Source organism: Hyperoodon ampullatus (assembly GCF_949752795.1).
Source record: "Hyperoodon ampullatus genome assembly, chromosome: 18".
Taxonomy (NCBI): domain Eukaryota; kingdom Metazoa; phylum Chordata; class Mammalia; order Artiodactyla; family Ziphiidae; genus Hyperoodon; species Hyperoodon ampullatus.
Genome location: NC_136931.1, coordinates 55,634,341 through 55,656,293, shown reverse-complemented (window position 1 = coordinate 55,656,293; position 21,953 = coordinate 55,634,341). Strand labels below are relative to the sequence as shown.

General features: G+C 45.9%; 1 protein-coding gene across 1 annotated transcript in view; it reads right to left on the bottom strand.

The window, feature by feature from the left end:
• Positions 1–2,239: 2,239 nt before the first annotated feature.
• Positions 2,240–21,953, bottom strand: part of TRPM4 (transient receptor potential cation channel subfamily M member 4) — a gene marked incomplete at its 5' end in the record, with an annotated part of 36,010 nt that continues 16,296 nt past the window's right edge. Inside the window, 13 exons of the mRNA XM_079723464.1 lie at positions 2,240–2,608; positions 2,848–2,953; positions 3,046–3,118; positions 3,329–3,461; positions 3,746–3,939; positions 7,088–7,265; positions 7,479–7,653; positions 7,833–7,965; positions 13,029–13,460; positions 17,339–17,416; positions 17,777–17,889; positions 18,997–19,142; positions 19,318–19,447. Coding sequence (XP_079579590.1) covers positions 2,604–2,608; positions 2,848–2,953; positions 3,046–3,118; positions 3,329–3,461; positions 3,746–3,939; positions 7,088–7,265; positions 7,479–7,653; positions 7,833–7,965; positions 13,029–13,460; positions 17,339–17,416; positions 17,777–17,889; positions 18,997–19,142; positions 19,318–19,447 — 1,896 coding nt within the window. The 3' untranslated portion in view covers positions 2,240–2,603. The remainder of the gene's footprint in view (positions 2,609–2,847; positions 2,954–3,045; positions 3,119–3,328; positions 3,462–3,745; positions 3,940–7,087; positions 7,266–7,478; positions 7,654–7,832; positions 7,966–13,028; positions 13,461–17,338; positions 17,417–17,776; positions 17,890–18,996; positions 19,143–19,317; positions 19,448–21,953) is intronic.

Sequence of the window (21,953 nt, the reverse complement as noted above, 5' to 3'; positions counted from 1 at the left end):
CACCTCTCTTTCAAATGACCTATTTGTTTAGATTTTAGTGGCTTACATATTCTACTGACAGTCACTCCCTTTCCACATCTGAGACTGGAGCAGATATCTTACGGGTTCTTTTGGATCACAGGCTAGTGAATGCCACAGCTGTTCCATGCCCTCAGCAACCCCTCCGGAGGACCCTAGAGTAGCAGATCATGGCTATGCTGCTCACTCTTGGTTAATGGACACCCAGTCACTTACTGGCCTTGCTGGTGACCTGCAAGAGGTCCTCCTCACTCCTAAAAGGAACTATCTTCCACCTTTGTAATGGCCCAGTTAAACTCTGTGTGGCTTCCAAAAACACAGCACCAACACAAGTGGAGACATTTGTGGTCACCAATTGTCATTTTAAGGGGCCAGGATTCCCACTGCACTAGGGCTGTGCAACAGAGAAGTGAAATAGGTTCACCGCGGGAAAATATACAAGTAAGAAAGATTTAAATATAAATTTTAGCAGTATTTTGTAATTCCTCAAGAGCGCCTAGCCTCCTCTTCAATTACAGGACTTTTGGTTTCCAAACTGATTTATGTGTGGAAATGAAGTGGAGGTTGTATCTCTCCATTATGATGGCTCATGTCAGATTTCTACCTGCCAGACCTGGAGTTTTCCTGTTATACAGATACTTCAACAGAAATAAATTAATACAGGGGTCTCAGATATATTAAACGGGTCTCAGAAAACTGGGAAAGAAATATAAAGAAGCAGAGTTAGCACAGAAATAGTAAACTGCACGAAGCAAATATCACCCCCAGGACTGGAGAGAAAAATGGAAGAGAACAGTTATCAGAACCTAAACTCTTGGAGACGTGCCCCTGGGAGCTGAAACTCAGGCTAGAAAAAGGGGCTGCCTGGATGGAGCGGGTGTGACTGAGGGAATAAACGGAACTTGTTGTGGGAGTGCTGGGGCGGGGGAAGCTGAAAGCTGCAACCAGAGAAAGCAATGCTCTGGGGCTACGCTCAGGAACAGGAAGCAGCAAATCCCCTCTTCCTCCTCCAGTCACCGTTCTCCCTCTAGCGCCCCCTCTAGGCAGAGTCTAATAGGAACCCAGCTGGCAAAACAAATGTGGCTTGCGGAGGCCCAGCCCCAGCATCACAGAGCTGAGTATACAGAAGGGCAGATTTGGAGCTGAGAGACAACAGCTTAATAAAGCAGCATGCCCACTGAGTGAATTCCTAGGGCTTTGTAGCATTTAACATTTCTAAATATAAATTAGTGCTTTACAAAGGCTCTGGATCCAGATGGCCCAGATTCCTATTCAACCTCGGCCACTTTCTAGCTGTGAGACCTTGTGTGAGTCACTTAACTTTTATCTGTGCCTCAGTTTTCTTATCTGCAAATGGAGACATTAGTACCTATGTAATATATGGTTGTCATGAGAATTCCTTGATTTAGCACCTGTGAAGAACTTAAGCACAATGCCAGACACATAGCACTCGTGTTAGCTGTTGTTGTTGTTGCCACCATCGTCATTACTGTTATTATTACTACTTGGGTTAGTGAGAATTGATACAGCATCTTCCAGAGAAATCTGGTTGCCACAAAACACTTGGCAATATTTCAAAGCTACTCTGCATCCAAAGTGGCAGACAGTTGGAATTCCTCCAATTTGGAAAAAGGATGTTTTGGTTTGCATTTATGGATGTGTTGGTTGTTGGTGGCTTTTTTGCTATTTTACTAATAATTGCTGTCAGTTCAACCTTGTCATTACCAGTTTAGTTTGTTATGGGTTGTTTAGTTAAACGGCATGTATAATGATGCGTATTTGCCTCAATTCCGTGCGTGCGTGGCCTGCAATTTTCCACTAATTAGACTTTTTAAAGACACATATGCAGTTATCTACTCAAATTTGCATCATCTGTACCCCTATTGCCAAAGCAGATGTACACAGCACCCACCCACCCCCACTCCAGGAAATACTCTCCTTTTTATCTCTGAGTTCTTTCATTGGTAGGCAGGAATGGGGTGGGTACAGATGGTTGGGGTTCTTGTCCCACTGAAGTGAGTCATCAAAATAGTGCAGACAAGAGGTGCTGGGCCTGAGTCACACAGGAATAGTGGGGCTGAGAGGAAGAAACAGCTGGGGGATACCTGAAATAAAGCAGCAAAGGAACCAAGGACCCCAAACACACCCCCAGCTTCAGCCCCCATCCCCAAAGGATCTAGACACCCACCAGTTCCCCAAGAATCAAGCATCCAGACGCTACTCCTCTCAAATGGCTTTATTTCCCCAGTGTGGGGAGCTGTGAGTGGGCTCTGGTCCTTGTACCTCAAGGACCCTGCAGCCTTCTCCAGCCCAGCAGGCTGTGGTACAGCCTTGAAAGGCAATGCCGGGGCTCCAGAGGCTCATGCTCCCAGAGTAGGGCTGGTTCTGGGAGGATCCAGGCCTGCTGTAGTTTGCGTGGATGACCCTCCCTGCAGTGATCGTGACAGCAGCCGAGGTGGTAGTCCATGGGCATGAGGTTCACTTCAAGGACAAGGTCGCCAGGTGCAGGGGTCAAGGACCTGCTAGGCCTTACTCTCGGAGCAAAACTCCCTATGGCAGCTACTCTTTGAAGTCCACCAGCGGGCTCAGTCTGGGGGAAGAGAGAAGAGGTGGTGGGCATAGAGACGAAGACAGAAAAAAATAAGAGACTGGCAAAAAGAAAGATGTACAAAAAGCCCAAAGGAGACCGAGAGTGAACCAGGGACTAAGGAAAGCCAGTAAAAGAGAAAAACACTCAGAGATAGGGGAAGAGAGACCTGGAAAGCAGGGACACAGACGTAGGTAGTGACAGATGCCAAAGATACACACAGGTACACCACACACACTGACCTTTAGGCCCAGGTGAGGCTGGGGGCGGCGGCCCCCCTGGGGGAAGTAATGCAGAGCGGCTCAGGGCCTCGGCTACCCAGCCCAGGACACGGCTACAGTACTGGACCTGGGGAGCAGGGAGGACATCAGGGCATCAGACTGGAACCCTACTGCCCCTCACCCCAGCCATACTCCCCCAGCCTGGCCCGGGGTCCTCACCTCCTGTTCCAGTCCTTCCAGACGCTGCTCGTACTCGCGGATCTGTCTCAGCTGCCGCAATGCTGTGTCCACCCTGGGGATTCAGGGTTTCAGGTCGGTGCCAGCAGCCTACCAGCCCCGCCCACCTTCGAAGACCCGCCCTCAGTCTTTCAGCTTTCCTCCCAAGCATTCCAGGACCCTGTCCCCGCAGGCTCCGCCTCTAGCCTGGGTCTTTGTAGGACCTAAATCATGGGCTCGGTTCCTGAAGCCAAAAGCCCCGCCCAGAGCCAGGCCCCGCCCTCACTTCTGCGATGTGCGCTTCAGAGTTTCAGAGTCGCTCTCCCGCTTGTCCCGAGCTCGCTCCATCAGGAAATTCTCCTTTTGCACTGACTCCCACGTCAACAGCCTCCGCTCCGCTTCCTTCGAGAGGTGGACCCCTGGACAGTGGGGTCAGGAGAGAGTCAAAGGGCTCGCCCATCCTCGGGCCACGCCTGCTCCTAGACCCAGCTTCCCCACCCAAAACCGTGAGCTTTGGTGATCTCCCAGACTACGCCCCCTCGCCGTTCTAGGCCTCCCACTAATATCCCACGCCCAGCTCCCTGACAGACTAAGCCCTGCCCACTAATGCTCCTGGGCGTCCTCCTCCAGCCTATACAGGCTCTCCTTTTCTCCAGGTTCCGCCCCCTAGGTTTCTCTCTTTTGGGCCAAGTCGGCCTCTCACGAAAATGCTCGACGGCTGCGGAAGGTGGCAAGCTGGCCCGGAGCCTGCGCAATCGACGGATGAGGGAGCACACGTGCGAGATGACGATGAGAGGCGGGGCCAGTGAGGGCCGAGAGTGAAATTCCCGGATGAGGCTGTAGCGCTGCGCCTTCCAGTAGAGGTCGCTGTTGGCCTGTACTTTGCCGAAGGTATAGCTGTGGGGACCAGAGATCAAGGGTCACTGGAGGTCAACGCCCCTTCAGGAAGAGAGGATGAAGATTAGCTGTCAGGCAATATCTGTTTGAAGCCCAAGGCAGATGTCAAGATCAATAAAGTTGGAGGTTATTACAGGACGCAGTTAGTAGCTGGGTTAGGAGTGTCCAGGGTCAGATGTCATAGGTCAAGTTGGGAAAGCTATCATGAATTAAGTAGAGATTGGAGTCAGGTTCAAAAGTCAGCCTGGACACAAATAATAAAATAGGAAATGAAAATGGGGACATTACTATCAACCTTATAGAAATAAAAAGGATTATAAGAGAATGCTATTAATAATTGTACACCAACATATTAGATAACCTAGATGAAATGGACAAATTACTAGAAACACACAAATTACCTAAACTGACTCAAGAAGAAACAGGACAATCTCAAAAGACCTATAACAAGTAAAGAGATTGAATCACTAATTAAAAATGTCTCAACAAAAAAAGCCCAGGACCAGATGGTTTGGTGAATTCTACCAAACATTTTAAAAAGATTTATAACACCAGTCCTTCTCAGACTCTTCCAAAAAATTGAAGAGGAGAGAACACTTCCCAATTCATTCTATGAGGCCAGCATTACCATGATGATATCAAAGTCAGATAAAGATATTACGAGAAAACTACAGACCAATATCCTTTATGAATATACATGCAAAAATCCTCAAAATACTAGAAACCTAATTCAACAGCATATTGAAAGGATTATAAGTGGGATATATGCAAGGAATGCAAGGCTGGTTCAACATACAAAAATCAATCAATGTAATATACCATCTTAATAAAACAAAGGAAAAAACCACGTGATCATCTCAATTGACATGGAGACACAGAAAACGCATTTGACGAAATCCAACACCCTTTCATGGTTCAAACAAACAAACAAAACAAAACAAAAACTCAGAAAAGTAGAAACAGAAGGAAACTTCTTCAACATGATAAAAGGTAATTATGAAAAACCCACAGCTAACATCAGACTCAATGAAAAAAGACAGAAAACTTTCCCCAAAGATCAAGAACAAGACAAGAATGCCCACTTTCGGGACTTCCCTGGTTGCCCAGTGGTAAAGAATCTGCCTTCCAATGCAGGGGACGTGGGTTCGATCCCTGGTCGGGGAACTAAGATCCCACATGCCACAGGGCAACTAAGCCCGCACACCACAACTACTGAGCTCCTGCACCTCATCGAGAGATCCCTTGTGCCGCAAACTACAGAGCCCACACGCTCTGGAACCTGCGCACCACAACTAGAGAGAGAAAAACCCGCGTGCCACAACAAAGAGCCCGCATGCCGCAACTAAGACCCGACGCAGCCCAAAAAATAAAGAAAAAGAAATATTTAAAAAAAAAAGAATGCCCAATTTCACCACTTCTATTCATTATACTGGAAGGTCTAGCCACAGCAAGCAAGAAAAAGAACTAAAAGGCATCCAAATTGGAAAGGAAGAAGTAAAACTGTCTCCATTGACAGATGATATAGCCTACATATAGAAACAGAAAATCCCAGGGACTTCCCTGGTGGTCCAGTGGTTAAGAATCCACCTTGCAATGCAGGGGATGCTGGTTCGATCCCTGGTCAGGGAGCTAAGATCCCGCAAGCTTTGTGGCACAGACAAATAAATAAATAAATAAATAAATAAACTTAAGGATCAAAGGATATTATCAAGAAAAGGAAAAGACAACCAACAGAATGGGAGAAAATATTTGCAAATTATATATGTGATAGGAGTTTAATATCCAGAATAAAGAACTGCTACAACTCAACACTAAAATACAAACAACTCAATTTAAAAAATGGGCAACGGGGGCTTCCCTGGTGGCGCAGTGGTTAAGAATCCTCCTGCCAATGCAGGGGACACGGGTTTGAGCCCTGGTCCAGGAAGATCCCACATGTCGCGGAGCAACTAAGCCCGCAAGCCACAACTACTGAGCCCGCGTGCTGCAACTACTGAAGCCTGCACACCTAGAGCCCGTGCTCCACCACAATGAGGAGCCCGCGCACCACAACGAAGAGTAGCCCCTGCTCACTGCAACTAGAGAAAGCCTGCGCGCAGCAACGAAGACCCAACACAGCCAAAAATAAAAATAAATAAATAAATTTATTTTTAAAAATGGGCAAAGGACTTGAACAGACATTTCTTTAAAGATGTGCAAATGGGCAATAAACCCATGGAAAGATGCTCAATGTCACCAGTCATTAGGAAAATACAAATCAAAACCACAATGAAATAACCAGTTCATGCCCACTAGGATGGCTAGAACCTCTTAATAAGGAAAATAACAACTGTTAGTAAGGATGTGGAAAGGCTAAACATAGAATTACCATATGACCCAGGATTCTATTCTAGAAATATATCTAAAAGAAATAAAAAACGGAGACTCAAACAGCAATTGTGAACAGCAATGTTCATTGCAACATTATCCACAATAGCCAAAAGATGGAACCAACCCAAGTTTCCAACATCAGATGAATGGATCAACAAAATGTCTTATATCAATACATCAGTATTATTCAGCCATAAAAAGGAATGGAGTGGTGGTACATGCTACAACATGATTGCACAATGAAAACATTATGCCGGACACAAAAGGACAACTATTGTATGATTTCACTTACATGAATCACCTCCAAGAGGCAGATTCATAGCACAGAAAGTAAATTAGAGGTTACCAGGAACTGGGGTGGGGGGGGAAATGAGGAGTTACCCTTGCTTAATGGGTATACACTTTCTGTTTGGAGTGATGAAAATGTTTTGGAAATAGATAGTGGTGATGGTTGTGCAACATTATAAATGTAATTAATGTCACTGCATTGTACACTTAAAAATGGTGACGATGGCAAATTTTGTTATATATATTTTGCCACAATAAAAATTTTTTTTAATCTTCAGCCTGGGCTCAGAGAGTAGATCAGATTCCAAAGTCCAGGTCAGGAGCAGACTCTTGACTGGGTTTGGGGACAAGCCAGCATTAGATTTGAATCAGAGTTCAGAGACTAAAACTAGAATTGCTTAGACTATCAAGAATCACGCCGGGGTCAAGGGTCATGCTGGGTGAGGTCACCCAGATGAGGTCAGATCATCAGAGAGCAGTGGGGACTCACCTGAACATCGCGATGAGCAAATTGACCAGCAGGATGTTGGCCACGAGCAGGAAGATGATGAGGAGGACCACCACCAGCCAGTTGGCATAAATCGAGACGCAGGAGCCTGCCTGGGTCCCTGAGGGGCGCGCCCATAAGCCCTTCTCCGATGAACAGTTGTCGGGTTTCATGAAGCCCACTGTGAAGGGAGATAGAGATGGAGCCAGAGAGACAGAGACCTACGGAAGACAGAAATCCAGACGGGCATGGGAGAGCAGAGAGAGAGACAGAATCCCAGAAAGAGGGGGGAACAGAGATGCAAAGAGAAAGAGGAGGGGTCAGAGACCCAGAGATAGAGGAGAGAGCGGGGGGACTCAGAGGGAGGGTGTCAGGCCCTCTCATCCCTCCTTACTGTCTATGTCGTCCTGGGGGATCTGCCCAAAGATCTGCAGGTAGGGCCGGTAGAAGACCCGGCGCAGGATACCCGAGAGGTTACGGTCCTGGGGCCTAAGGAGCCCCTCCGTGGCCACCCCGTAGGCAACCAGCCACACGCCAAGGAAGAAGAGGAAGAAGAACACGTCCTTCATCTGCAGAAAAGGAAGATGAGACCAATCCGGGCCCTTCCCTTCCCTACTCTGGCCCCGCCCCTGCATCCAAAGCCCCGCCTCCTTCCCTGACATTGCGTTCCAGAGTCTACTACACCTTCCCTGGCTCCGCCCCTTTCCTCCTCTGCCCCCGCCCACACCAGCCCTACCCCACCCCTCACCATCTTGTTCACGATGACGATCTTGGGCCCCAGATGTTTGTTGACCGTGAAGATGTGCAGCAGCCTCAGCGTGAAGATCATGAAGTCGAGGCAGAGGACAGTACGGCCCAGGTCATACAGTCCTGCGGTCAGCCTGGGGTATGGCAGATGCGGCAGGGGTCACTCAAGGGTTACAGGGTGCAAAGGAAAACCCCGAGTCTTCCCAACACCAGGCTGAAGGTGAGGATGTGGCCTCCCCAGGGCCAGACCTGGGACCACCCCCCCACCCCCATTCGCCCGGGATTTACTCAGATTTAAAATTTGGCACCCGTGACAGTGCCAAGCTGGGCCACGCAGGGCGCTGGTACCCATTAAATAATGGCTGCATGAACAACGGCCTTAGCAAAAAGCTGGGAGGTCCCTGTAACAATCAAGTTGTGAAAACTGCAGGAATATTTGTCCAACCTATACAAGGCAAAATATAGAGAGTTCCAGCAAACCAATAAGCAGAAGACAAACGACCTAACAGGAAATCGGATAAAGGATAACAACACACAATTCACAGAGGAAGGTCAAATGGTGAATAACATCAGCAATCCCTATGGGGAAAATAAAAATTATATCTCTATTTTGCATCATGTACTTTAACTTTGAAGGGATTAAAAACCTAGAGTAAAAGGCAAAACATCAAAATCTTAGTAAGAAAATATAGAATTTCTTCATAAGCTTGACATAAGATAAATGTCATATGAGAAAGAGTCTTATATACAAGGCACAAAATCATAATAAAGGAAAAGACTGAATATTTAACTACTTTGAAATATAAAACTCATGTGTATTAAAAGATAACATAAATATGATGGACAGAGAAAGGCAAAATTTTCTGCCAAAAATACATAGCCTAAATTTGATCAGGAGGGAATACCAGACAAACTTAAACAGAGGCAAATTCTACAAAATAACTGGTCTGGACTGTTCAAAAGTGTTAAGATCATAAAAGCCAAAGATGGACTGAAAAACTGTGCCATATTAGAGACAATTAAGGAGACATGACAGCTAAAGGCAACATGGAATCCTGGATTGGCTCCTGATCCAGAAAAAGAACATCAGTGGACAACTGATGAAATTTAAATAAAATTTCCTGGTTCTGATAATATAAGATGTTAACATTTGGGGGATCTGGATGAATGGTGTATGGGAATTCTTTGTGCTGTTTTTGCAAAAATTTTTTATGTCTAGGGATTTTTCAAAATGAAAAGTTAAAGAATAAAAGAATGTTTAAAGAACATACAAAAGTGAAAAGGCAAGCTGCAGACTGTAAGAAGATACTTAGAACAAAACCACCAAGGATTGGGATCCAGAGTATAAGGAGAGCACCTACCAAAAAATATATACATGCAAGAGATCGATGAACACAATAAATTAAAAACTGGGGTGAAGGTTATGAAAAGACAGTTGACAGAGTACATGTGCCATTTAGATATGAAAGATGCCCAACTTACCCAACTAGGAGTCAGGGATGCATAAATTAAAACAAGAAGAGGTCATTTTCCCCATCAGATTGGCAAAACATATAAAGGTTAAATTGAGAGCTACAAAATTTTAAAGATTGAAAATATCAGGTATCATCAAGCATGAGGACTCAAGGGGGCAGTGTCTTACCCAGATGGTGGGTGTGTAGCCGGAAGAAGCTATTTTACAAGGAAAGCATTCCACATCAAGAATACACATACCCTTTGACCCACAAAGTGTACGTCTCAGATGTAAACTGTTATTACTTTGGAATAATAAAAAATTAGAAACAACTGAAATGTCCTTCTGGAAGGGATTGGCAAAATAAAACGATTCATCCATTCAATTCTGGAGAACACAGGAAATTTCTCCCGTGTAAAATGAGATTTTTTGGAATTTTGTTTCCTGTCCAGTAATTCTTCCCCCCACCTAAAAAAACGATGAGCTTGACAAAAATGTCTAAAATATCACTGGTATTCCTAAAGGGTGGTAGCAAATGGTCCTAGCCTTTTCCTCTCAGAAGATACTTTATACAAAATCAAAGGAATAAACAGAAGCACAGTGTTGTACAAAACTTTCTTATCTTGCTGTTTTAATAAATTATTCATGTCGAATTACTTTGTACCATTTTTAACACAGCATAGAGGAAGCATACCTCTCAGTGTGTCAACTGAGAAAAGAGTAGGGGGTCATTGCTGTCAACCATCCAGATTATAAAAGGGGGTGTCAGGACACTTCATCCCCTGTAAATTGTCACTAAGTTGTGACCACAAAGTTCTTTGCCTGCTCTCTTCAAAAGCAGTGGTGTCCTAACAGGTAGGACTTTATTTAAAAACAAAACCCAAAAAAATAACTCACCATCAGAGTACTGGACCCAGAGCAGCTAATATCTGATTATAACTTCATGTTATCTCAAGTAGAAAATGAAAGACGCTTTGTAGAGAAACGTTGGGCCTAATTCTCTCTCTTGAAGTTCAGAATTTTTGTCCCACTGCCTCATGAAAGGAATTCATTCATTTATTAAATCTGGCAAGAAGAAGTCTGTCTTGTCTGCTTTAGCCAGCGAAGACTAAAACCCCTTCTTCAGGAGTCTGATGCAACATTTTTAAAGAATAAGGAATATTTGCAAATACTGACATGGAAAGAATGTCAGGACGTTTTACAGAGGAAAAGAAGAGGTTGCAAAAGAATAATAAAACATAGTATCATCTGTGTATAATATCTGTGTATAAAAGAAGTAGGTAAATGCATAGAAAAAGAACAGGCAGGATGTGCACCAAACCGTTGATGGAGGTAACTGCTGAGAAAAGGAGGAAGCTTGAAATGGCTGAGGAAGATAATCCGTTTCTGTTCTATGCTCTTCTTCATTTGAATATAATCTTGTTCAATAAGGACGCACTTCTGCATTTCTTTGGGCATAGACTATATTCAAAGATGTTTTAAGTTGCTGGGAGACAAGACAGATGTGGCTTGAGGAGCTTATAATCTTGTGTGAGGAGAGAGACAGCAAAAGCCATGGTCAAAGCACTACTGGGGGGACTCTCAGGATGTTAGAGGAACACAAAGAAGAGACCCAGAGTCTGGGTAGGAGAAAGGAAGACCTCCAGAGGCAGAGACAGCAAAGCTGAGGCTGAGAGGAAGTGTAGGAGTTGGCTTGGCCAAGGAGAGGAGGGAAAAGTGTTTCAGGAAGGGGGAACAGCATGTGCCAAGACCCAAAGACAACAAAATTTATTCCCAAGGACATTTTGATTTGCCCTTTGCCTCTCTCTGGCACCACACAATACAATCTAGAAACTATGGAAGAAATGAACTAACATTATATAGCCCAGTCTGGGCAACAGAAAATATTTGAGGGTAATTCCACACAGTTAGTTTTTTTTGTAAATTAGCTAAGAAATAAGCAGAAACAGTCAAGATTTTTATGGAGTAAAAAGTTGACAAAGCATTGAGGCCTCCCTGATGAAATTTAAAATTATGAAATTTGACCCAGGAAAACCGGACGTGCAAGAAATAAAAGCCACAAAGTAAAATTCACAAACACAGACCCTAGATTTTGGCAAAATTTGATAGGACAAAAACACAAACGTTGAACCAAATATTTGTTGTAAAACTTAACCCAAACAATAATTAATCAAGTTGAAATAATTTCAGAAACTGAAAAAGAAAATAATTGAAACTACTTTCACTGCCCTGCAATGTAAAATCAATCAAGGCAGTTTAAAGTAACTAGAAAATAGTTCCGTCAGTACTGGTAAAATTCTTTTTTTTTTTTTTTTTTTTTTTTTTTTTTTTTTTTTTTGCTATATGCGGGCCTCTCAGTGTTGTGGCCTCTCCCGTTGTGGAGCACGGGCTCTGGATGCGCAGGCTCAGCGGCCATGGCTCACGGGCCCAGCCGCTCCACGGCACGTGGGATCTTCCCAGACCAGGGCACGAACCCGTGTCCCCTGCATCGGCAGGCGGACTCCCAACCACTGCGCCACCAGGGAAGCCCCAGTACTGGTAAAATTCTGATTGCAATTTTATAATTACGCAGATTCAAAATACCAAGGATCATGGTCAAAGCCACGGGCCTTGTGAAGAAGGAACTGCAAGTCACTCTCAGACAAGTCGGAGTGTAAATGAAGAAAAGAGAAAGAAATCAGGGAGGCAGCCCTGGCAGAGAAGGGCAGGGGCTGAGACTCTGTCCACGGGCACTGGCAAGCCCCAAGAAGCAGGGAGAGACAGGCCAGCTCTGGGTGTAGAAAGACCCTTGCGGGCCCTGTGGGGATGGACTGGAGGGAAGAGAGGCTGGGGCGAGGGTCCAGGTGGGAGAGGCAGGCGTGGAGATAAACAGGGGGATGAGACAGAGAAAGTCAGGTGCCAGGAGGACGGGGCCTGGGACCCAGGGCTGTAGAGGAAGAGGAAGGAGGAGGTGAGGGTGGCACTCGGTGTGTGGCCTGATGTCTGGGGTCCAGGACAGGGGTGCAGCTGCAGGGCCATGTTGAGGACTAGAGAAACATCCTGTAAAGTCCAGATCTAGAATGAAGAGCAGTGGGGTTCTCATTTTATCCTATCAGCCCTAAAGCCAGATATCCACATGTGAGCAAACGGCTTACAGAACATCTTTAGGCAGTGCTTTCAATCAAGATGGGATTTTTTTTTTTTTAAACGAATAAGCAGAGGCTTCCCTGGTGGCGGAGTGGTTGAGAGTCCGCCTGCCAATGCAGGGGACACGGATTCAAACCCTGGTCCGGGAAGATCCCACATGCCGCAGAGCAAGTAAGCCAGTGCATCACGACTACTGAGCCTGAGCTCTAGAGTCCGCGAGCCACAACTACTGAAGTCTTCGTGCCTAGAGCCCGCGCTCCGCAACAAGAGAAGCCGCCGCAATGAGAAGCCCGCGCACCGCAACGAAGACCCAATGCAGCCTAATTAATTAATTAATTAATTAATTTTAAAAAAAAGAATAAGGAGAGTTATTTTAAAATTGTGAATCACTATATGTATACCTGCAACTTATATAATATTGTACATCAACTATACTTCAATGAAAAAAAGAAAAGAATAAGTGGAGTTGGATTTAGCCTCTGCCTGCCGCAGGGAAGCCAAGAGTTGAGACCCCCAACCCCACCCCTCACCCCCATCCCCACTCCCACGCCCCCACCCCCAGGAAGGAAGGGTCAGAGGTCGCCATGGGCCAGGAGTGTAAGGTCACAGGGCACTCACCGGCAGCCCACGCCCAGGAGGAAGCAGGTGAGGGCCACTATGTCGCACTGGTTCCAGGCGTCTGAGAGGTAGAGGTGAAGGCGGCGGTGCAGTGGGGCCTGGTGGGTGTCTTTCCTGGGGGCCCCCATGGCCAGGCTGCCCAAGCTGTCACCCAGCCCCTGGCGGAACTCCTCGCAGAGCAGGGTGAAGGCCCAGAAGTAGAGCAGCAGCTCCAGGGCGCTGGGTGTCTCGGGCTGGAAGTCGATGAGCAGCACGTGGGTGAAGAGCAGCAGGAAGAGGAGGTAGCTGACCACGTAGCCCATGAAGGAAGTCACCGGCGCTCCCCAGAACTGGGGCCAGTGGCGCAGGCGCCGGGGGCACCCCCCACAGCAGCTCCTGCGGCTGGGCGGCCTCAGCACCCCCAAGGGCATCTTCTCAGGAGGGTCTGTGGACCTGGGGGAGACAGGGAGAGAAGGGAGAAGGGCTCAATCTGACTTCTGCACCTGACTGTCACCATTATCAGGACCTCTAAACTTTCATATCCTCCTCATCCTCCTTTCCAGACATTCCCCACCTTCACGACTTCTGACCCTGCCTGACCTGAAACTAAGTCTGATGTCTGCCATCACCTTGACTTTTGACCCCTGTATCTAATTTCTGACCTCTGAAATCTCCTACCATCAAGACTGCTGAGCTTGCACCTGACTTTTTCCACCTTTCTGACCTCTGGCCTCTGGGCTGACCTCTGACTCTTGTCTAGCTTTTGTCTCCAAGTCCCTCTTCTTTCACCTTCACAAGCTCTGACTCTCTGTCTGACCTTGGACCATCTATCTGACCTCTGGCCCTCAAATGTGACCTCTGACCCCCTCACTTTCATGGCCTTGGTTCCCCAGGTTTGTCAACTCCATCCCTGAATATTAACTTCTAACCCATAAATTCTGATATCAGATTATCCAGCACAGTTTTCTCTGATAACTCTTCCTTCCCTATATCTGATCTCTGACTGTACAGCCATATTTAAATTCTAAGCTTCTAGGTCCACTCATATCTCTGACCCTTCTCACCTGAGTTCTGATCCTCTGTCCCAGTTTCATCCTAACTCTTAATTCTGACCTCAAATCAGAAACAGAAAAATGAATAATACAAACAATAATAAATTCAGAAAGCTAACAGGAAAAATAAACTGTCTTGGAAAGGCATCCTCTCTTTATAAACCAAGTGGAAAGAAAACCCCAAAGTGGAAACAACCCAAATGTCCATCAGCTGATGAATAGATAAATAAAATGTGGTAGATTCAAACAATGGAATATTGTTCAACAATAAAAAGGAATGAAGCACTGACACATGCTACAAAGTCGATCAATCTTGAAAACATGATGTTAAGTTAATGAGGCCAGTCATAAAAGACCACCTGGTGTATGACTCCATTTATATGGAATGTCCAGAACAGGCAAATCCGTAGGGACAGAAAGTAAATTAGTGGTTGCCTGGGACTGGGAGAAGGGAGGAGTGGGGAGTGAGACTGTTAATGGGTACAAGATTTCTTGCTACAGTGATGAAAATGTTTTCAAATTAATTTTGTGATGATTTTACAACTCTGTGAATATACTGAAAACGACTGAAAATTGTACACCTTAAATGGGTGAACTGAATGGTATGTGAACTATATCTCAATAGGGCTGTTCTTTTTTTGTTTTTTTCAGGCTGTTCTAAAGAGAATAAGCAGAAAGAACGGTAAAAGCTAAAGAAAGTGAGATGCAGAGAGGAGAACTAGCTCCCCAATAATAAGAGAAAACAGACCTGGTAACAAAAATATGTGGTGGGTCAGAATGCTCCCCAAAGTCTGCCATCTTGAATCACCTCCAGGCAGGAGACACACAGAATCCTGGATGCTTCCCTGGAGGAGAAGCATCCAGGAATCTGTCCTTCTACAAAGCTCCTCAGGGAGGTGGCTTTCTACAGTGACTAAAAGCACAGATTCAGGAACAAGAAGATCTGGTTTCAAATCCCAGCTCCACCACTGACCAATCACATGATCTGAGGTGGGTGACTTAATGCCTCAGTTATGTCATCTGTAAAATGGGGATAATAATGGACCCTATGGCATAGGGTTGTTGAGAGAATTAAATGAACTGATTTTCAAAACAATTTAGCACACTGGCTGCCCACTGTAAGTGTTCTATAACCTCAGCTATTGTCATCATCATATGGTACAAATGTTGGGAACTCACCAGACAAGGATACCCCTATGGATCCTGACATGGGGACCCTCTGTCTAATTTTTTTCAGTGGTCCAAATTTTTTTCTTAGTATTCTCTTCTACCTTGACAAATATTTCGTATTCTTTGTGCATTGTCTCAGAAAAAAATATGTATATACATAATACATTTAAATTTGATTTGTTTCACAGCAGTTGGTAGGTTTTACAGACTTCTGGCAGTCTGATTATGTTTCTAACAGTTACCAGAAACACTTTTTCTTCTGGAATATTGGGGCTGAGGCTCCTCCCTGTTCCCATTCAGATGATTAAAGTAGAGATTAAAGTAGAGATTAAAGTAGAGATGGATTAAAGTAGAGCCTGAAAAAAACAAAAAAAGAACAGCCCTATCTGGTAACTGTTTCTAACAGTTACCAGAAACACTTTTTCTTCTGGAATATTGGGGCTGAGGTTCCTCCCTGTTCCCATTCAGATGATTAAAGTAGAGATGGAGGGTGCAAAGATGGGGCCTCTTCCTCTGTTTCTCTATTACCATAGATTTAGACCCTTATACCTACACACACACACACACACACACACACACCATTCAACAAAAGAAATAAGTGTATCAATAATAGCAGTAGTGGGCTTCCCTGGTGGCGCAGTGGTTGAGAGTCTGCCTGCCGATGCAGGGGACACGGGTTCGTGCCCTGGTCTGGGAAGATCCCACATGCCATGGAGCGGCTGGGCCCGTGAGCCATGGCCGCTGAGCCTGCGCGTCCGGAGCCTGTGCTCCGCAACGGGAGAGGCCACAACAGTGAGAGGCCCGTGTACCGCAAAAAAAAAAATAATAATAATAATAATAATAGCAGTAGTAATGCTAGTCCCCATTAACTGAGCACTTACTTTGTGCCAGGCACTACAATATGCACATTTAATACACATTATCTCCATGAATCCTCCCAACTGTTCCATCAGGCATTGTGGTATATTGTATTACTGCGGACCAAATATTTTGGTTCCCTCCCAGTGGGAGAATTAAGAGCTAAGGAATTATCATATGACTAGTTTTCGCCAATGAAATGTGGGCAAAAGTGACATGTGTCACTTCCAAGTGGAGGCTTTAAGGTCCAGAACCTGATTTGCCATGTCTCTTTTCCCTCTACCATGAGACCAGCAACATCTCAGCTAGGAGGTGTTTGCTTATCCCAAAGTGGAGACCCCGTGGAACAGAGCCACAGACAACCCCAAAATGGAGCGTGAATGACAATTAAATCCTCACGGTTGCCAGCCCACTGGGAGTCTGGAATGCTTTGTCACTGCAGCATGACTCCACCTAACCTTCTCTTTACAGCAAAGAAAGCTGAGGCTCAGGGGTGAAGCCACTTACAAAGGCAAAGTCGGGATTTGAACCCCGCTCTGCTTGACTCAGAGCCAAGTCCTCCAGCACCTCTGCTCTGCAGAATTAACAGAAGATTAATAAATATTCAATTTCATTTGCTTAGGACTGATTTTTATTTATTTATTATTATATTTTTTTTTAATTTTTTTTTTTTTTTTGCGGTACGCAGGCCTCTCACTGTTGTGGCCTCTCCCGTTGTGGAGCACAGGCTCCGGATGCGCAGGCTCAGCGGCCATGGCTCACAGGCCCAGCTGTTCCACGGCATGTGGGATCTTCCCGGACCGGGGCACGAACCCATGTCCCCTGCATCAGCAGGCGGACTCTCAACCACTGTGCCACCAGGGAAGCCCAGGACTGATTTTGAAAACACCTTCATGGGTACCACAGCGCAGAGATTAAGGGCAAAGGCCCTGGAGTCAGAAAGAAAAAAATTGGCAAAAGATCCCTAAAATGAACCAAATCCACCCAATTCCACTTGCTTTATCAAGACAGAAATACATGTATCATGAAGCAAATTGATTTTCAGTGAGGAACTCCTTGGTGGCAGAACCAAAGTTGAACCAAGCCTTGAGCCTGGCATTTGGGAAACTTCCTCAGTATTTTCAGTGGCTTCATGAAACCACCATCTCCTGAAGCCCCACTTCTCCCCTCTGGTCTTGCTCCCATTACCTGGTGCTCCTGGAGCTGCCTAGGGTGCCCCCTACCCCCGCACAGTGCTGGTGCTTCACTCACTTGCCAGGCCCTTCCCCACTGACGCCCCTGTCCATGTCAAATGCCAGGTCCTTCTGCATGGGCTCCTCCTCTGGCTTCCTGGCATGGAGGGACACACAGAGTGAGAAATAGGGGGAGGGTAGGTGGGAGAGGAATTCTCCAAGCCAAACTCAGTCACTCAGAGACATTGCAGGGAATGAGAGGTATCATCCCTATGTGACCTTCCCTCCAGAGCTATGGCCAGAGGGCAGAGGAATTGCCCCTAGAGATACTGCAGAGACCCACCCCCAAAGCTTGCTTCCCACAACATGCTCCCAGTCTGGGGGAGGGAAAGAGAATGAACAAGGGTGGGGGAAGCACTGGACAGACCAAGTAGAAAGGCAGCCAGAATTCAGCAGGAAGTAGAGACTGATCTCCCCTCTCCCCCTCCTCCTGCCAATCTAACCCCAGGGGACTGACCTGAAGGTGATGAGGTTGGTGTAGATGAGTGGGGGGCAAAAGAAGGCGAGAACCAGGGCCCAGATGGGTGTGGTGCTGTCCATCTCCCCCCACCACTTCTGTGTCAGCAGAGACTGTGGGGTGTGGGGAGGATTAGGAGCCTGAATCTCCCCACAGCCCTCTCCAAAGACCCCAGACAAGGATCAAGCCACACTCCAGAGCACAGGGCAAATGCTCACTGTGAGGGCCATAACTACTGGGGGTGGGGGGAAAGGAGTCAAAGGCAAGGAACACCTGTCCCAGATTTTAGTAGAGTTAAACAGCCAACATTTGTTAACATGATATACCAGATACTGGGCTAAGCACTTTACTTAGATTAGCTCACTTAACCCTCACCACACCTCCAGGAGGACAGGTACTAATATTTTCTCCTTTTTCACAGATGGAGCACAGGAAGGTTACAGAAGAGGCAAAAGCTGCAATCCATGAGTTTAACCACCATTCAAAACAAAGGACTCTGGGAAAGTATTTGAAGTGCCAACAAATCATTCCAAGAAGTGAAATGGGACTTCCTGCTGGGTAGGCAAAACTTCTTGTATTGTACTGAGGATGGGACTCTCTTTGCCCCTGTCAGATTTAGATTAAGGAGACCGAGAGTGTTTTCAGAATGTCAGGATTAGCAGGATGGGAGCGACTATGGGGGCACACAGGTCTTCCCAAAGGAAGGGTAGGATTTCCTAAACCAGAGTTTGTCTATATCCAAAGCACTAAGTAATTGTCCAGTGACGCCATTGTAATTGTTGAAGCCTGGCAGTGGACACCTCTTAAGGAAATGGGAAGGACTTCTTGTGTGAGAGGTGAGACTTCTTACTAAAGTCCCAGATATTCCTATATCTGGAATAGAACTTTTTTTAGTTCCCTAACCAGGGATTGAACCTGGGCCATGGAAGTGAAAGCACCACATCCTAAGCACTGGACTGCCAGGGGATTCCCTGGAATAGAACTTTTTAGGAGGGTGGGCTTTGCTGTGGGAAGGTTGGCTTTCCTGTGGCAGGGTGTGAGGCTTCTTTTGGGAAGAGCAACCCTTCCAGGAGAAGGCTGAGACTTTCTGGAGAGGGGTTGTCTCCAGGGGGAGAGGCTGGTCAAGACCATGGACTGCCCACCGTGGCAGGGGCTTATCCTCCTGACTTCCCACAGTCCAGCTGAGAACTGTTTGGGATGTTGGTGTATCAGATGCTCACCTGTACCCCATCCTGGGCAAAGAAGGCACGAGCGTCAGCCTGCATGGCAAGGTGGAGGCAGGTGGCATCCCCCCAGAGTGGGCAGCGCCAAAGGAGCAGGTGAGCAGCCCGTTTCTCGCTGCTGCGGTAGCACTTCCCAAAGAGGTCTGCGTGGTGGAGATTCATGTGAGAGGGAGGAAGAGTAGGAGGACGACGGTGTGAGGGAAGAGATGAGGGGATGGAAGGGGAAGAGGCGGAGTGACAAGGGGAGGAATGGGGAGTTGTACCCCCTTCACGGCAGCTCCCTGTCCCTGCCCCGCCAGGCACCCACGCCCCACGCACCAACACCCAGCCCCTCAAACTTGGCTGCCAGGTCCTTCCTCCGTGCTGCCTCCTCAGCCTCAGTCTCCAGGCGCCCCAGCACTCGCAGCAACAAACAGGCCCCAAGAGCTGAGGCCACGGAATTGGAACCCTGGAGAGACAGAGACAGGCCTCAAGTAGCTGAGGCAAGCAATAGATACTCTGAACAGCTTAGGAGAGAAGAGGGAAGCAGCTGGGGAAGGAGATGCTTGGGGGAGTAAGGGGTTTTAAAAGCTCCTATGGGGAATTCCCTGGTGGTCCAGTGGTTAGGACTCTGAGCTTCCACTGCAGGAAGCATGGGTTCGATCCCTGGTGGGGGAGCTAACATCCCGCATGCCATGCAGCACAGCCAAATAAATAAAGAAGTAAAAATAAAGCAAAAAAATAAAAAGCTCCTACATGTACCAGGAAATCTAGAAGGCTACAAACATGACCAAGACTGGATGCGTGCTCAGAAAAGACTGTGGAAAGCCTTAAGCTTTCACCTCTGGCTGACCTTTAGGCTCAGCAAAAGCAGGCAGTGAAGGCTAAAGCCAAATTGTAAACAGCCTGCCTAAGTGTTGAAAGACAGGTCCACAAAGAGCTAACCTGCAAAGTGGAAGAGCTTTATTCCCCCACCCCTGTGCATTTAAGGGAATCTCTGTCAAGTCACTAGCTGACCACTAAGCTAACAGAATGGGATTTCAGTGGCCGTACATGACGTACATGACGAAGAATACAGACTTTACAAAAATAGCTTAGGAAAGTCACTAAACAAACAACAACCACCCACAACAAGCAGCAACAACAACCCCTGAAGGAAGGAGTTAAGCTGATTTCCAAAGTTGCCATATTATAATATTCAAAATGTCCTGTTTTCAACAACAACAAAAAAAATTATGAGGCATGCAAAGAAACAAAAAAGTATGACCCATTCACAGGACAAAAGAAATTAGGAAACTTAGTCACTGGATTTACTAGAGAAAGACTTTAAATCAACTGTCTTAAATATGCTCAAAAAGCTAAAGGAAATTATGAACAAAGAGCTAAAGGAAGCCAGGAGAATGATGTGTCAGCAAATAGAGAATAGAAATAAAGATATAGAAGTTATAAAAAGGAACCAGGGACTTCCTTGGTGGTGCAGTGGTTAAGAATCCACCTTCTAATGCAAGGGACATGGGTTTGAGCCCTGGTCCAGGAAGATCCCACATGCCACGAAGCAACTAAGCCCATGTGCCACAACTACTGAGCCTGTGCTCTAGAGCCCATGAGTCACAACTATTGAGCCCGTGTGCCACAACTACTGAAGCCCGCACCCCTAGAACCTGTGCTCCGCAACAAGAGAAGCTACCGCAATGAGAAGCCCGCGCACTGCAATGAAGAGTAGCCTCCGCTGGCCACTAGAGAAAGCCTTCACGCAGCAACAAAGACCCAACGCAGCCAAAAATAAATAAATAAATAAATAAAAAATAAAAAGGAACCAAATAGAAATTCTGGAGCTGAAGAGTGCAATAACTGAAATGAAAAATTCATTTAAAGGGCTTAAGAGCAGCTTTGAGGAGACAGAAGAAAGAATTTGTAAACTTGAAGATAGGTCAATTGCGATTATCCAGCTTGAGGTGCAGAAAGGAAAAAGAATGAAGAAAAATAAACAGACCCTAAGAGATCTGTGGGACACCATCAACCATACCAACATATGCATAATGGGAGTCCCAAAAGGAGAGGACAAAGAGAAAGGGACAGAAAGAATATTTGAGGATATAACATACTAAAACTTCCCCAATCTGATGAAATACATGAATCTGTACATCCAAAAAGATGAAGAAACTCCAAGTAGGATAAATTCAAAGAGATCCACACTACAAAACATTATAATCAAATTACTGAAAGCCAAAAACAAAGAAAGAATTTTAAAATCAGCAAGACAGAAGTGACTCATCATATTAAGGAATCTCAATAAGATTAACATGTAGGGTTAAATAATTATATATATAATAGTTATAAAACTATAAAACTCTTAGAAGGAAACATAGGGATAAAACTTCATGATCTTGGATTTGGCAATGGTTACTTAGATATGGCACCAAAAGCACAAGAAAACAAAGGAAAAAAAAAGACAAATGGGACTTCATCAAAATGTAATACTTTTGTGCATCAAAGGGCATTATCAACAAAAGGAAAAGACAGTCCACAGAGAGAGAGAATGTATTTGCAAATCATCTATCTAATAAGGGATTAATACCCAGAACATATAAAGAATTCTTTAAACTCATTAACAAAAAAGACCAAAGAGTCAATTAAAAAATGGGCAAAGACTTGAATAGACATTTCTCTTAAGAAAGATAGATGGCCGATAAGCACGTGAAAAGATTCTCAACCTCACTAATCATTAAGAAAATGAAAATCAATACCAAGTGAGAGGGCTTCCCTGGTGGCGCGATGGTTAAGAATCTGCCTACCAATGCAGGGGACACGGGTTCGAGTCCTGGTCCGGGAAGATCCCACATGCCGCGGAGCAACTAAGCCCGTGCGCCACAACTACCGAGCCTGCACTCTAGAGCCTGCAAGCCACAGCTACTGAGCTCACGCACCACAACTACCGAAGCCCGTGCTCTGCAACAAGAGAAGCCACTGCAATG